At 41.2% G+C, this 16,357-nt stretch overlaps 1 protein-coding gene across 1 annotated transcript; it reads right to left on the reverse strand.

Moving 5' to 3' along the window:
- Nucleotides 1-12,225: 12,225 nt before the first annotated feature.
- LOC130829335 (calmodulin-1) lies at nucleotides 12,226-13,307 on the reverse strand. The gene has a single exon (XM_057695731.1). It carries the CDS (start codon nucleotides 13,289-13,291, stop codon nucleotides 12,842-12,844), a length of 450 nt encoding a protein of 149 aa, XP_057551714.1. The 5' UTR covers nucleotides 13,292-13,307; the 3' UTR covers nucleotides 12,226-12,841.
- Between the last annotated feature and the right edge of the window lie 3,050 nt (nucleotides 13,308-16,357).

A 16,357-nucleotide genomic window follows, 5' to 3' on the forward strand; every position in this document is an offset into this window, starting at 1 on the left:
AGAGTCAGGGCAAGAAAACCTTCCCACACCATGGCTCACACCCTGAGCTAAGCCCTCCAGGACCAGTGGAAATTTCTGGCCACCAGTGGAGAGTGTTGACAAGTTAATTACCGAGCCTATACAGTCTGTGGTGACTGTGAGGTTGCCCACAAGAATTGCGTGGTGCCAGATGTGGCTGTTGTGCTGAGTGACGGGTCAGATGTATCAGACACTAGGATGGTGCTGGTTTGCTGCCAAGGCAACCGACAACTGAGATTAAACAGTAGTTTCCCTTGAAATCAGCTGGCATCCTATAGACCAAACGATTGATGGATTGAGTACATTTTTCACTTTTCCATGAGGTTTTGGTTCTTGGATGACCTAGGTGTTGAGATTCTAATGGAGCGAGGATGAAGAGCCTGGGCAGTGAGCTGTGGCAGCCTGCGACACCTGAGCTTCTTAAAACTGCTCTTTGTGTTTTCTGCCGTCTCTCCACTCAGTGAGCCAACTGTCCCTTCCTCGGAGCTCCCCCTTCCTCACCAGCGTTTCCCGATTAACACAGTCTGCCAGAGCTCCAGTGTGTATCCTCCCTTCAGCCCTGAGAACACTATGTATTCTATTCATCTGGTCCAATCCCCACATAAACCAGGTCACATGGCCCACAGATGAGCTCTCATCTGATTACAGACCATACCCCCTAAGTCCAACCAGCCAAGGGGCTGCATATATGCAAAGAGCTCCAGAGTGGACACAGGAGGAGTTCATGCAATCCGATTCACTACTGCGAAATAACTCACAGTGAGTACACTAGTACTATGGGTCTCTAGTGTCATTTTCAATAACTAGGGCAAATATTTACATACTTCATGTCTTCTTTGGACTGCTGAGCGTATGAAGTGCAAACACCTTACTTTAGCAGTCAAGGGCCTCCAAAGTACTTCCTGGCCCATGCTCTCCAGTCCAGCCAATCACACCTCCACACTTCTGCCTTTACATCTTGGCTCACCACATTTTCCCCCAGCATCTTCCCCCCCGTGCCTCACCACCACCAAGTCCCTGCCAACTGCCAAGTCCTCGGTCAAGTCCCACGTGATCTAAGAAGGTTTGACTGATCACCCTGGACACTAGTGAGCTAGCTCCATCTCCTCTACCTTCTCTAGAATTTTCTTCCCTTGCCACTGTTATGGGTTAGATTGTACACAGCCACCCTCACCACCAAATTCATATGCTGAAGTCCTACATAACACAGAACGTGACCTCATTTGGAAAGAGGGTTGTTGCAAATGTGGTTAGTTAAGATGAGGCCATATTTGGAGTAGGGTGGGCCCCTAATCCAATATAATTCGTATCCTTGTGAAATGGTACAGGCAGACATGCACACAGGGAGAACACCACGTGAACATGAAGACAGAGGTTTTGGGTGACATGTCTACAAGCCAAGGAACATCAAAGATTGCCAAAAAACTGCAGGAGGCTGGGAGAGAAGCATGGAGCAGTCTTCCTCACAGCCCTTAGAAGGAACCAATGCTGCCAAACCTTGACCTTGGACTTCTGGCCTCCAGAGCTGTGAGAAGATACATTTCTGTTGTTTAAGGCTCCCAGTCTGTGCACCTTGTTACAGCAGCCCTAGCAAACTAGTGCAACCACTTATTTCATTACATTTAGACCCAACAACAATTAAGGTCGGAATATGTGCGTAAGACCAACCTAGCTGTTTTACATGTTCTTCCTCATTGAATACTTAGTAGCTGTATGAGGTAATAGCAGTATTCCCACTCCAAAAGTAAGGAAAACATGGCTCAGGTAGTTAGCTGAAACCGCAGGACTAGTAAAAGATTTGAAACCAAGCGTGCCCATATTAGGATAACTATCTTATACTGCCTTTCCCAAATGCTGTCCTATAGGATTTGCTTTTAATGTGTACATCGTCTCTCTCCAGTTAGGGTCACATTTCTAGGAGGCAGAGATAATATCTGAAAAGTCTACAAAATGGTTGGAATTATATCTTTTCTACGGTAAACACTTGATAATTCTTTCTGTGATCACTTTAATGTGTATTACGTTACATTCTTCATCGTAAATATCCATGTTGTAAAGAAGAGGTGGCACGTGTGTACACTGGAATATTACTCTGCCATGAAAAGGAACAAAACTGAGTTATCTGTAGTGAGGTGGATGGACCTAGAGTCCGTCATACAGAGTGAAGTAAGTCAGAAAGAGAGAAACAAATACTGTACGCTAACTCATATCCATGGAATCTAAAAAAATGGTACTGGTGAACCTAATGACAGGTCAGGAATAAAGACACAGGCGTAGAGAACAGACTTGAGGACACAGAGGGGAAAGGGGAGGCTGGAACATAGTGAGAGAGTAGCATTGACATAGATATGCTATCAAATGTAAAATAGATGGCTAGTGGGAAGCTGCTGCAGAACACAGGGAGATCAGCTCGGTGCTTTGTGATGAGCTAGAGGGGTGAGATGGGGATATACATATAAATATAGCCAATTCACTCTGTTGTACAGCAGAAACTAACACAACATTGTAAAGCAATTATAGTCCAATAAATATGTATAAAAAATAAATAAATAAATAAATAAATAAATAAATAAATAAAATAAAAAATAAATAAATATCCATTTTTATATCTAACTTATCTTCACATATTGCCAGTAGAGCATTGATGTAAGCGACTAGAGAGCCAAGCCAAATCACTGGAGTCCACCTCCACCCTAGCAGCTTCCCTACATACCCTTACCAGCTTGATCTTCTATAGCATACACTGCCTATACTTTCATGGCTTTTTCTGGCATTTATGCCCTGGGCTTTGAGGAGTTGAGAAATCCATGGACACTCCTTACCAATGTTTGCAAAGACCAGCAGCACCCAGAGGATCTGGGCTTTCTGTTCTTAGAGATGCCTTGGAGTGATTGGAGCCCCTGAGACATCACAGCTGCTTCCTTAGGCTGCTTTTCTCCCTAGCCACATCTGATGTTAAAAAGCACCATCTTTCAGAACCATCTGCCCTTGTCAGCACTCTTAGAGTTGGGCAATTTCTAGAGCTGATAACAATCATGGTGCCCTGCACATACAGTGTGGCCTTGTGCCTTTTCTCAGAAATGGGTTACTAAAGTCAGAGAGGGACTTTCCACCAGCAATGGTCCCTTCATCTCAGTTCTGGGGCTGAGACAATAGCTGGGAACATATTTTGTCCTGGAAAGACATCTCTGTAAGAAAAGAAAGATAAGATTCCTGGGCCATTAGCTACCACTGAGTAGAGTCTAATTTGGCCAAAGAGGCAGGTCAGGTCTCATTATCCTTCTACACACCCACCCCCAACACCAAAAGCACAATAGTTCCTTCAGGTCAACTCCCTCATCCAAGCTGATGTTCCAGTCTAATGTAGTGGAAAGCAGTTGGTATATAGAAATGGAAGGTACACACTTGGGTCTGTTTCTCACAATTCTAGCCAAGTGACATTGGGGAAGCACCATAAGCCAGTGGGTACACACATAGGTCTCTGGACCCAGTCAGCCTGACTCCACCAATTACCATCTATGTGACCTTGGCTATATTACCTAGATTCTCTATGCCTGCTTCTCAGCTTGTTGTGTAGACCAACCTACATGGATAAATCAAAGTTTCTGTCTATATCCATGTAATTGCCTGTTATTGCCAACACAGAAAGCAATAATTTAGTTGTCAGCAAATGAAGAGGTAATGTTTGATAATACACTTTCTGGTAGATAAGAAATTGATTTGGAAAGAAGAGAAGAGGGTCTTGGGGGAACTTCAAAGGAATATGCAATTCCCTTCCCAAGTGATTGAAATGGAGACCCCAAAAAGAGCAGAAAACAACAAAACAGAGCATCTAGGAGCTGTGAGATAATAGCAAATGATCTAACATATGTGTAATTGGAGTTCCAGAAGTGAAAGGGAGAGAACAGCACAGAAGAAATATTTGAAGAACCAATGGCTAAGAATTTTCCAAAATTAATGAAAGATAACAAACCACAGATCCAAGAAGCTCAGAGAGTCACAAACAGGATTTAAACACATACACACACACACTCACAAACAGGCATATCATAGTTAATCTGCTTTAAACCAAAGATAAAGAGAAAATTTTGAAGACAGAGAAAAAAAAAATACATTACATGTAAAGGAATAAAGATAAGAATTGTCACAGACTTCTAGTCAGGAACCATGCAGACTCCAAGACAATAGAAAGACATCTTTAAAGTACTAAAAGAAAAAACATCAGTCCAGATTTCTATACTCAGTGAAAATACCTTTCAAAAATAAATTTTTAAAAATATGTTTTCGGGGCTTCCTAGGTGGCGCAGTGATTAAGAATCCGCCTGCCAATGCAGGGGACACAGGTTTGATCCCTGCTCCAGGAAGATCCCACATGCCACGGAGCAACTAAGCCCATGTGCCAAAAAAAAAAAAAAAAAAAAAAAAATATGTTTTCGGACACACAAAAAAAGCTGAGAGATTTAATTGCCACCAGTCCTACACTAAAAGAAATGTGATAGGAATTGCTTCAGGTAGGAAGAGAATGACACCAAATGGAAATTTGGATCTACACAAACAAATGAAGCATGTTGGAAATAATAAAATATAAGAATTCTTCCTTATCTTCAATCTTTTTGAGATGCTAAGAAGTTAGACTCTCTGAGTTTAAAACCTACCTCTATCATTACCACCTGTATTTGTGAGCAATTTATATAAGTTTTCTGTGCTTCAGTTTTCTTATCTGTAAAATCAGCATAAAAATACCTACATTACTGTGTTGTTGAGAGAATTAACTAAAACCATACATGTAATATACTAAAGATACAGTAACTTTCTATTCTTTTTACTCCACTTCCAAATCATACAAGGGTTATATTCTGGGCCAAAAGCAAACAGAATGAATTAACCCCAACTTCCTTCAAAATTTCCAGAGCACTCCTCATTGGCTTCAAATAAAACCCCCACTCCTCTTCATCCACCATAAAAAGTTGTTCTTCCCCACATTCCCTCACCTGAAGATAAGAGCACTTCTACAATTAAATTTCCTGCTGTGTCAGGAGTCCATTCCTCTGGGGAATGGGTGATTTTAGAATCTCTGAATTGTTATTATCCAATTTATTCATTAAATTACCCATCGTGTATGTCAGGCCCTGGGCAAGGAACAACAGATAAAGCAAGAAACAAGACATACCAGGCCCCTGCCCTCATAGAACTTAAGATCTAGCAGAGAAAGCAGGCATTAAACATCCAAGTGCACAAACAAATATATCACTAAATGGGGGTTTGGAAGCATTCTTCACTGAAATTTTTCCAAGAAAAAGAACTTATTCCATTTTTAGGAATGTCTTCTTATTTGGATAAAAGGCAGATTCTTTTGCCTGGAAGTCAGCTGGCACCAAAGCTTCAGGGAAAGGAGAGAGTATCTCATTTTCCCCTAAATTAAGAAGATTCTTTGAGAATACATAGAGAAAAATTAATAAAATAAGGACTGCATTGGAACATGGACCCTTTTATGGGTGTTTGCCTTCATGCATGATTCCTTTGCCTTCATTCATGATTCCTTGCCTAAGGAAGATCATTCATGCATGCTCTTCCTTAGGTGAGTGCTCAGTCTCAGGGACTTAAAAACACAGGAACAGTGATAAAGAACAAGAGGAATCTTCTTCTGGGGGAAACTGAGTCCCAGAGAGGAGAAATAATCCACCCAAGATTGCACAGCTACCTAGCAGGAGAATGGAAACTGGAAGAAGAACTCAAGTCTCCTGACCACTATCCAGTGTTGTGCCTCAAGGGACCACACTGCCTCCTTTGGGAACTGAGAATTCTTATTGCCTTGAACTTATTTTAGACACCAAAACTCATTGGCAACATTCCTTTACTCACAATTCTAAAACATGTGAACTTTCTATTTTCAGACTCTTCAATAAACACAAGCTTTTCAGTACCAACATATTCAAATTGCATGCTCTACTATTGTAAATAACCTTAAAAAGAGAGATTAAAGATCAGGAAAGGAAAAAGCAAGTAAAATAACCTCTACTTTGATATGGCAACATGAACAAAATCACAGCCTATATTCTCTTCTAAAATGCTATTAAATTGAAGGTAAAATTATGAAATCATAAAGAGACAAAGAAGAAACAGACATCAATAAAATGCTGGGATACAGGAAGTGGATGGATGAACAGGAACAAACCTACCAGAGGGGCGAAAATAAAAAAGTGAGTGACTACAGAGGGAGAGTCGAATCACAGAACCTCAGGAAGGCTCAGAAGTTGGTGGACGAGGTAATTTGAAGGTCAAGAAAAAAAGCAAGTTTATATTAGGAGGAGTTAGACCCTCCCCCAGCCCTTTTCCAACCCTATAGCTCCAGATGACTGCCTCTCCCCACCACCAGCAGGAAGGGTTGCAATAGGGAGGTTCTGGACTTGGGGAACACAACACGTGGTAGAGAGCAGAGTGTACAAGCTCTGCAGAAATAGAGGGATGATGTGAAAGTCTATAAACTGAACAGGGAGTCCCCTTACTCTCTTGGTCCTTGAAACACCCAGAACCTTGCAAGACCGGCCTGTGCCTTTATAGTCAGGAGACTGGAGGAGTCCTCTCTGAAAAAAAGAAAAGGCCTACAGTACTGACAACTGTGGGTCCCTCCTCCTTCCCCAGCAAATAATCTTACAGTGAAACTCCCCTGTCATCAAGCTGAGGCCTCACTCTAGAACTTCCAAAGAGCTTTTTGGAGCCTCACTCTTAAATAAGCATAGACAGTTGAGGTCACGAACATTTTATGAAAGCCTCTAACACGAGGACAGGACTTAAACAGAAAAATTGTATTCACAAAGAGAGAGAGAGAGAAAGACAGACAGATAGACAATGGAGGGAGCAGACAACATTTTTTTAAACAAGACAAGCTATTAACACTCTCAGACAGATGAGACGATACATTCAAGAACAGGATGCTATTGGAAGAAAGTCACATTCAGAGAAGCAGAAAGAGCTCTTGGGGACTCAAAGTGCTAATGAAAATTAAAAATACAAAAAAGCAACTGGATGGAGAGAAGTCAAGGTTCAGGAAATTACCCAGAACCAAAAGTTAAAGAATAGAAGCTAGGAGAGGAAAAGTGAGAAGTTAAAGGACAAATCCAGATGGTCCTATACCCAATTTCCAGTCATAGGGAACATAAAATCTAAGGAAGGAAGTAATTAAAGAAATAATAAAAGAAATTTTCCCAAAACTAAAGTGAGTTTTGAGACTGAAGAAGTCCACCAAGTATGAAAAAAAAAAAAAATCCATATAAGACATATCATTGTGATATTTCAGAAAGGGCCAGATAATGAGAAGATCCTAAAAACCTCTAGAGAGAGAAAAAATTAACACATATTCTAGAGAGAAAAAATTAACATATAAAGAATCAGGAATTAGAATCACATTGGACTTTCCAAGAGCAACAATAGAAGCTAAAATACAATGAAACAATGCCTTCCAAAGTATGTGCAGAAATCTTTCCCAACCCAGAATTCTAAAGTCAGTCAAACTCAGTCAAGTGTGAGAGTAGAATAAAGATGTTTTCAAAAATTTACCTCCCACGTACCCTTTATTTCCCACTTACCCTTCTCAAGAAGCTACTGCTCCACCAAAAAAAGAGTGGAGGAAGGAGAAAATAAAGCAAGAAAGAAGATGCAGTATTCAGGAAATAGGGGGTCTAAACCAGAAGAGAGCAGGACAGTGGGGATGGAGGAAGGAGGTCCCAGGGACTGCCAGGCAGCAGGCCTGCAGAGGAGCCAGTGCAGCTCCCAGTAGGAGGAGGAGGGGCAGGCACAGGGAGGGGCCAGAAACAAGAGGATGGGGTGGCGGGGGGGTACCCAATGATCTGCTTGGGGCTTCTGACTCTGTTGAGAGGGCTTTTACAATTCTCTAAGAGTTTGAGGCAGCTTTTTTATAGATTCATAGAAAATTTAATGAAGAAAAATGACTCCAGAAAAAAAAAAAAAACTTTTATGAAAGAAAGGAATGTAATTATTACAGTTTGTGGCTCAATTATTACTATTTATATAACCATAATCCTGTAAAAGTGTAGTACTGGTTTAACCAAAATTGTGAAATGATTATGGAATGTAGGGAGGAAAAATATGTGTATTGTAGGGGTAGATTGTAAGAAAGCTAAAATTCTCATGTCCTAAGGTAGGAGGCCAACACATGATGTCTTCTTTTTTTTAATTGAGTATAATTGCTTTACAATGCTATATGAGTTTTGCACTGTAAAGAAAACCATAAACAAGATGAAAAGACAATCCTCAGAATGGGAGAAAATATTTGCAAACAAAGCAGAAAAGAATTAATCTCCAAAATACACAAACAGCTCATGGAGCTCAATATCAAAAAAACAAACAACCCAATCAAAAAATGAGTGGAAGACCTGAATAGACATCTCTCCAAGGAGGACTTACAGATGGCCAAGGGGCACGTGAAATCATGCTCAATATCACTAATCATTAGAGAAATGCAAATCAAAACTACAATGGGGTATCACCTCACACCAGTCGGAATGGCCATCACCAAAAAGTCTACAAACAATGAATGCTGGAGAGGGTGTGGAGAAAAGGGAACCCTCTTGCACTGTTGGTGGGAATGTAAATGGATACAGCCACTGTGAAGAACAGCATGGAGGTTCCTTGAAAAACTAAAAATAGAACTACCATATGACCCAGCAATCCCACTACTAGACACATACCTGGAGAAAACCATAATTCAAAAGGACACATGAACTCCAGTGTTCATTGCAGCACTGTTTACAATAGCCAGGACATAGAAACAACATAAATGTCCAACAACAGATGAATGGATAAAGATGTGGCACATAGATACAATGGAATATTACTCAGCCATAAAAAAAGGAATGAAAATGGGTCATTTGTAGAGATGTGGATGGGCTTAGAGTCTGTCATACAGAGTGAAATAAGCCAGAAAGAGAAAAACAAATATCATATATTAATGTATATGATGTATTAAATGAAAAAACAACAATAAATAATAAGCAAACTACTTGGAAACATGACAGTAAATACCTAACGAAAAAGCCAAGAGTTGCAAGTGACACAACTTATATATAAATGAGGGAAGGTGGGGCTTGGAACTCTTTATTAGCTCCCTCACACTATTTGACACAAAGCAGGTATCACTTTGGATATATTTTTAAATAGTGCAAGAGCAGAAGGGAAACAATGTATAATGAGAGTAGGTTTCATACACTGAAGCCTTGGGGATAAGGAAGTGCAGGAAGCATTAGAATTCCTTAGCCAGTGGAGCTTGCAGGGAAAATGGAGCAGAGGTGGGTGTGATGGACAGGTGACAGGATGGGCTTCGGCACCAAGCAAATAGTGAGCAGAGTGAGGACAAAAAAAAGTCCCGGACACTTGGGAGGATGTGTAAGAAAACCTGCCTCAAAATGATGTGCAGCTCAATACAGGTGACTCAAAGCTCTTTCCCCGCCAAACACCCTAGCCTCCCCACATCCCTGTGACCTGGCCGGAGAAAGCAGGCGCTATCAGGATAATTCAAGTCGTATGGAAGATCTGCTCTTATTTTCGTGAATGGGAAATTTTTTGTAAAGAGCTTCCATAGGTTTACTCTGACTGAAGTCTCCAACTGAATCTTCTCTTAAGATTTAAAGTTTCCCCACTGCAAATTTACTCACAAGGGGGTTTTCCAAAACGTGTTGTTCACACTTTCGTGCTGTGCTCTTATTCTTACCGCTGGAATTCCTTCTCCTCTGCTTCCTCCACCATCTAGCCAACTGGGCCTCACTGTTATGACTTCTCAGACATTGCTTTCCTCCAGGAAGCCTTCCTGGACTTCTTCTTTGTGTTCTGGTGCCCCTCCAAGGTGGATAAGATGCTTTTCCTCTGTGTTTCCAGAGTGCGTTGTATATAGTCCTACCTTTACTCTTAGCCCATGGGAGTAAAATTATCCACTGGCCATCTGCCTCCTCCATTGTACCATCTCCCGGACGGAACCATGAATTTCTGAGCTTGGGAGCCTTATTTGATTATCTCCCAATCCCTACCAGGACCAGCACCAAATGGACTAGCCCAGAAGACAGCAATCACAGGAGGCAGTTGGTTAAGACCTGAAGAATGAAACTTGCTGCCTGCATACAGAGCGAATCAGAAAAGGGGCTTCTTGTGGAGGCAAAGGGCTTGGCAGGCAAAGGCCTGGCTAGGTTGACCCATCACTTGGTGTGCCTGCACAGGTACGAACTACACAGCTTCGCGCAACATCAGTGCTTGCCAGCTGTGTGACCTTACGTACCGACTCTCAAGCTTCTCATCAGTGAAGTGAGAACAGTAAGCCCCACCTGGCTAGGCTGTTAGGAAGATTATCACGCGTACTGCAGGAAAAACGCTTGGCTAGGTGCCTGGCACAGAGTAAGAGCCCCACAACTGGTAGAAGTTACCGTGATTGTTATTTATAACAAGATATCAGGGAGGCGCTGGAGGCTTTTAAGCTACATAATGACATTTTTTGCGATTGACAAAGGTTGCTGGGCAGCCAGCAGGGTGGATGAATTGAACGAGAACAAAAGTGGAGGCTTTCACCCACGGCTCAGAGACAGTTAGAGGGCCCGAGTCAAAGCAGAGCAGAAACAAGGGCTGGAACCACAAAAACATGTTTCCCGCACATCCTTTGGCCTCTGTCTCCTGCTCTGCAAACCTGCCTCCCCGCAGAGCCTTCCCGAGAAATCGTCAGGAACCTGTGCAGAGAGGCCTGCTCCGAGGACAGCGCCAAAGCAGTTCAGCAAAGCAGGTCAGCATGTAACAATGCATTAAAATAGCAGGGCTGCTAGGAGGAGAGGAAAGATACTGTAACCTTCCCCAGGGGACCCAGAAGGCCCTAACATGCATCCATAAGCCCCCGGAATCTTCTGCAACCCAAACGTCCAAACGAGAAGGTTTATATGAGGATGAAACCCCGTAGAATGCACACGCGCTCACACACATGCGTATATGTTTTTGAGGTGGGTGCCAGACTCAGAGAGCCCCGGCCAGCTGAGGAATGCCTTCCAGACCCAGAGAAGCAGAGCTCCCATCCGCGGGAGCGCAGGCGGGGAGCGGGAGGTGGAGCAGCAGAGGAGGGGCCGGGCCTGCTGGCCTCTCTCTAGATACGGAGCTCAGCAGTTCACTCCAGATTGGAAACACATGCACTACAAGGCCAGGCAGGAACCAGAAATCAACAACACATAAAAATATTTCCTTCCAAGACACTCTTCCCTCCACGGTCTCACCCCTCCTCCCCAGGCTTTACTTCCCTTCTTTACTGGCAATGGGGCTTGCTGGGGAGGGACAGACCCTTGTGCCCCATAAATAACAATATGAGAGGCTGTGCATATGGTTTGTATCTCTATTTCTGAGTCATTCAGAATGCACCTGAAGTGGTAACAGCCAAGGGAGAGCTTTCCAAAGGTACGGAAAGCCTGCTTTGAGAAATGTGTAAACAGGGCTTCTCCTTTTTACTTCAGTGTTTTGTTTTGCTTTTTCCTATTAGTGCCATATGGTGGTGGCACCATCTCCACGCCCGTAGTCAGAACGTGGAGGGAAATTCACCCCCAAAAGCATGTCCTGGAGCAAAAGTATCTTTTGAGCAAGGACTTTCTACCCAGGGCCCACAGATGGTGCCGAGGGATACCTGAACATCCTTGCTCCCCAAAATGTTGCGCTGTGATGCTCTTCCTCTGTGTGGACACATGGATTTTTCTAGGGAGAAAGCCCACAGACTGCTGTCAAATTCTCAACATGATCCACTACCAAAAGTGTTTAGAAATTACTGACTTTGCTGTCAACCAGCCCAGCAATCCCCATTCTCATCTGAAGTCTGAATCCTTTCCTTATAGTTTCGTTCATGCAATAATCCAATTTATGCTTGAACACCTCCAGTGATGAAAACCTGACCGAATAGCCTAATAATTGAGAACAGAAGCTTTGGAGCTGGAGCCCTGAAGCAGGTATTCAGAGCCTGGTGTGCCCCTTCCTAACTGTATAAATGTGGGTGAGTAGTTCAGCCTAGTTCATCTTCACTTTTATCATCTATATATGTATACGGACCATAATACGTCTTAGGTATTTTTGAGATTAAATGGAACAATGTATGCGAAACTTGAAGCACAGCACGTGGGAACATAACACGTGGACAGGAAACATCATTGCTATTGCTATCATTCTCATCTTTTTTTTTTTTTTAAATTGTAATTTTTTTATTGGAAAACAAATATACAACTTGGAATGGATCTGAGGCAAATTGTGCCATAAGCAGATTTTCTTTAAGTGGCTAAAACAAAGTTTAAAAAGCAAGTAACAATAAAAGAAAATGTTTCTGGTACAGGACCAGCAGTACAAAAAAATAGTGTACGAGTACCTGGATAAAACACCCGTTTTGCAATAGTGCAACTTTTAAGTACATATTGTTGACTGTCCATAGTCCACGCAGAGTTACAACTCCACACTTCAACAACAACATGCTGACAGTTCCTAAAGAAAACTACTTTAAAAAAAAGGCATAACCCAGATGTTCCCTCATTTGACCAACTCCATCTAAGTTTAGATGTGCAGAAGGGCTTAGATATATCCAGAGTAAGCCACATGCAACATGTTACTTGATCAATTTTCTAAAATAAGGTTCCAGGACAATGACAGTAAGATAAGGGAAGAAAACATGGAGGAATGAAGTCCTAATTACTATACATGCATATTTTTTTTGACAGTAGGGGGAAACCTTTTACAGATAAGTTACAAACAAAGAAAAGGCAAATAAACAATTTTGTACAAGAAATTTAACACATTCTGTACAATGTCTTCACTTTGCTGTCATCATTTGTACAAACTCTTCATAGTTTACTTGACCATCACCATCAATATCTGCTTCCCTAATCATTTCATCAACCTCTTCATCTGTTAACTTCTCTCCAAGGTTTGTCATCACATGGCGGAGCTCTGCTGCACTAATATAGCCATTACCATCCTTATCAAACACACGGAATGCTTCTCTAATTTCTTCTTCACTGTCTGTGTCTTTCATTTTTCTCGCCATCATTGTCAGAAATTCAGGGAAGTCAATTGTGCCATTACCATCAGCATCTACTTCATTAATCATGTCCTGTAACTCTGCTTCTGTGGGATTCTGCCCAAGAGACCTCATTACAGTTCCCAATTCCTTAGTTGTTATAGTTCCATCACCATCCTTGTCAAATAGTGAAAAAGCTTCTTTGAATTCTGCAATCTGCTCTTCAGTGAGTTGGTCAGCCATGCTGCAAGCGCTACCGGTCTCCCTCATCTTTTTTTTTTTTAAATGTATAGTTTTGGTTTTTTTATTTGCAGTGTTTTGGAAGTATAGTTGATTTACCATGTTGTGTTAATTCCTGCTGTACAGCAAAGCGATTCAATTATATATATAATTATATATATTATATAGTTTTACATATACAATATATATACATTCTTTTTTTAATATTCTTTCCCATTATGATTTATCACAGGATAAATATAGTTCCCTGTGCTATACAGTAGGACCTTGTTGTTTATCCATTCTCTGTATAATAGTTTGTATCTGCTGATCCCAAGCTATCATCCTCATCTTTATCGTCACTGCTGTTAGTATAGAGACAGCTCATTACCATTCTGAAAGTCATGATAATCCTTTCTGGTTTTCTTCCTTAACAAAATTCTTCTTCCTTATGTTGAACCAAAATTTGCTTCCCTGCAGCTTCTGGTCACTGGCTTTCCTTGACAGTTGGTCATGTAGAGCAAGAGATAGACCTCAAATGCAGGCTGTCCCATCATTCGAAGCAGCATCCCAGGAAAACTTGCCTTCTATAATAAGGCAGTATAATAGGAATCACTCAATAAGAAAGGGAAATTAAAGCAAGAGAGCGTTAAACTCAAGATAACAAAGTGTTTTTTTTTTTTAATTTGTTTCATGAAGATATTTTGACAATAAAAGTTCTTTACAGCTTTAAGTGGATAGTTTTAAGACTTGAAACATCACTGAGCAAATCCAGTGTCTGGTTATACTTTCTTTTTACCCAAAAGATTTTGCCTGCTCTTCCTATGACTACTGAATGACCACCAGCACTGGCATTAACAGTGTTTCCTACAAATTCTTCTAACCCCTTATCTCCAACTGTTACGATAAACGAAGCCACTCAAGCGAAGTCAGCATGTTACACACTAGAGCTGACAGTCCCCCAGAGCAGAGCTAATTCCTAATCCTGACTCACTGATATTCCCAATTCTCTCATCTCCAGACAGATAATGGCTGTCTTGTTCTCCTTTGAATTTTCAGCACTTACCACAGTGTCTGGCTCCTGTTAGGAACTTAAAAGATATTTGTTAAATGAACGAAGAACGAATGAATGAATAAACTTATAAGCAATAGTAGCTGGTGCAAAGTAAATCACGTTCCTTAATTAATCCATTATATCATATCCAATTTGAGCTATAAAAATTTGTGTTTTTATAGCTTTTATACTTAAAGTGCAATTGAGGACAGATTTTACATTTTCTCACTCCTGAAATCATTTCTTTTATTGGATACACCCACATATCTTTAAATCATTCCATACATTGTATGCTTTTATATCTTTTCCGCTATCCTCATTTTTCCCTTTCAGACACTGAAGACTGATTATTCATAGGCCCTAGAGATGTCAGCATCCTTAGCTTGGAACCATCACAGCTAGCCAGTGTTTGCCCACTGCCCTTCTCCTTGGCTCCCCAGGGAGGTCCTGAGCTGGAGGCTTCATTATGACCTCTTGGAGCTGGAGGTTTAAAGGAGAAGATAATATTGAAGAGACATGTTAGACCACTGAGCTCAGTTCTTCCTTATATTTAAAGGATCTTTAAGATTAGGTATTGCTGTGTAGCAAAGGTGAATCTTTATGTGTCACCAAATCGTGTGATTCAGAAGGAGGATCGGTTCTCTAATCGGAGTGATTATCTAAGATAGCAGATAAGGTCTACTGCCTTGTCTGCTGTTACTCTCACTCAGGCCAGGTAGTTGGCGAAGCCCTAGAAACCAGTCACTTAAAAGCATCCTCCTATTTGCACCAAGTATGTGTCAGGGAACAGATTGGGCCAAAATTGCCTCTGCCCTCAATGAGCTAATGAGAAAAAAATGCTGAGACAATTTGAAAACGATATAGTGACACAAATAGACAGTTGGCAGAAGAAATCTGCACAAACAGAAATCTATTTAAAGTTCAGCGTCAATGGCAAGCAAAGACATTAAAATTAAAACTTCAGTGAGATGCCATTTTTTTTAAATAATTAAAATCTGTCAAGATTGAAAAGAAGGAAGAGTCCCAGAGCTGGTGAACACGCAGAGTCAGCATCCCCGCACGGCTGGTGGAAGGAAAGTAGATCAAGAGAGCATTTCCAGAGCGCAATTTGGCAGTCAATTGCAGAAACTTTAATAAGCACACCCTGGGACAGAGCACTCCCACTTGTAGAAATAATATCCTTAGGAAATTATCAGAGACATACACAGAGATATATGTGCAAAAACATTCCTTGCAGCATAATTCATAATAAAAAGTAGGAAACAAATATCTAATGTTAGGAAATTTATTAAACTGCAATATATCCATATGATTGAATACTATGACCACAGTTCTTCAGTGTCATAGGTGAATTTTAACCACAAAAATGCTTGCAGTTTATTAAGAAGTGCAAAAAAGAAAGAAAAAGAAGCACTCACAGCAGACCACTGGACAATACGCAATCCTTCTGAGCTGGTTAACTCGTAGCTTCTCTTAGATCTTAACTCATTCATCTTGATCTCCTGAGTAGTCAGTCTCTCTTGTCTTATGCCCTCAAGGCTCCATGTGCCTCTCCTTCATCCTCTTCAACTATATAAACAGAGCTGGACTTTGTGTTCATTTGTGTGACTCTGATTAATGTCTGACTCCAATTAGACTATAGCTGAATGAGGGTAGGGCCTGTACCCAGCTCATGTTAACGTGCTCAATATATTTTGAAAGAATGATGCATGATACCACGACCATAAAAGTCCATGTGCACATACACACATAGAAAGGGGACTGGAGTAGTATCTCCACCATCACTATGTTGTTTGTTGGTTTGTTTGTTTTGGCAGAGGCTTAGACCCTCTGCTTATTTTTTATATATATATTTTTTTACTTTTTAAAATTTTTTGGCTGCACCCTGCAGCTTGTAGGATCTTAGTTCCCTGACCAGGGATCGAACCTCGCCCTCAGCAGTGAAAGCACGGAGTCCTAACCGCCGTCCACTATCACTATTTTGATATTGGAGTTTCTAGGACTAGAGGGACTGTAAATGATGTTTTCTTCCAAGC

Source organism: Hippopotamus amphibius, chromosome 9, assembly GCF_030028045.1.
Source record: "Hippopotamus amphibius kiboko isolate mHipAmp2 chromosome 9, mHipAmp2.hap2, whole genome shotgun sequence".
NCBI classification, from domain to species: Eukaryota; Metazoa; Chordata; class Mammalia; order Artiodactyla; family Hippopotamidae; genus Hippopotamus; species Hippopotamus amphibius.

Bases quoted from the DNA above. Each gene is read 5' to 3' on its own strand.
- LOC130829335 (XM_057695731.1), bottom strand. From the start codon at position 13,291: ATGGCTGACCAACTCACTGAAGAGCAGATTGCAGAATTCAAAGAAGCT.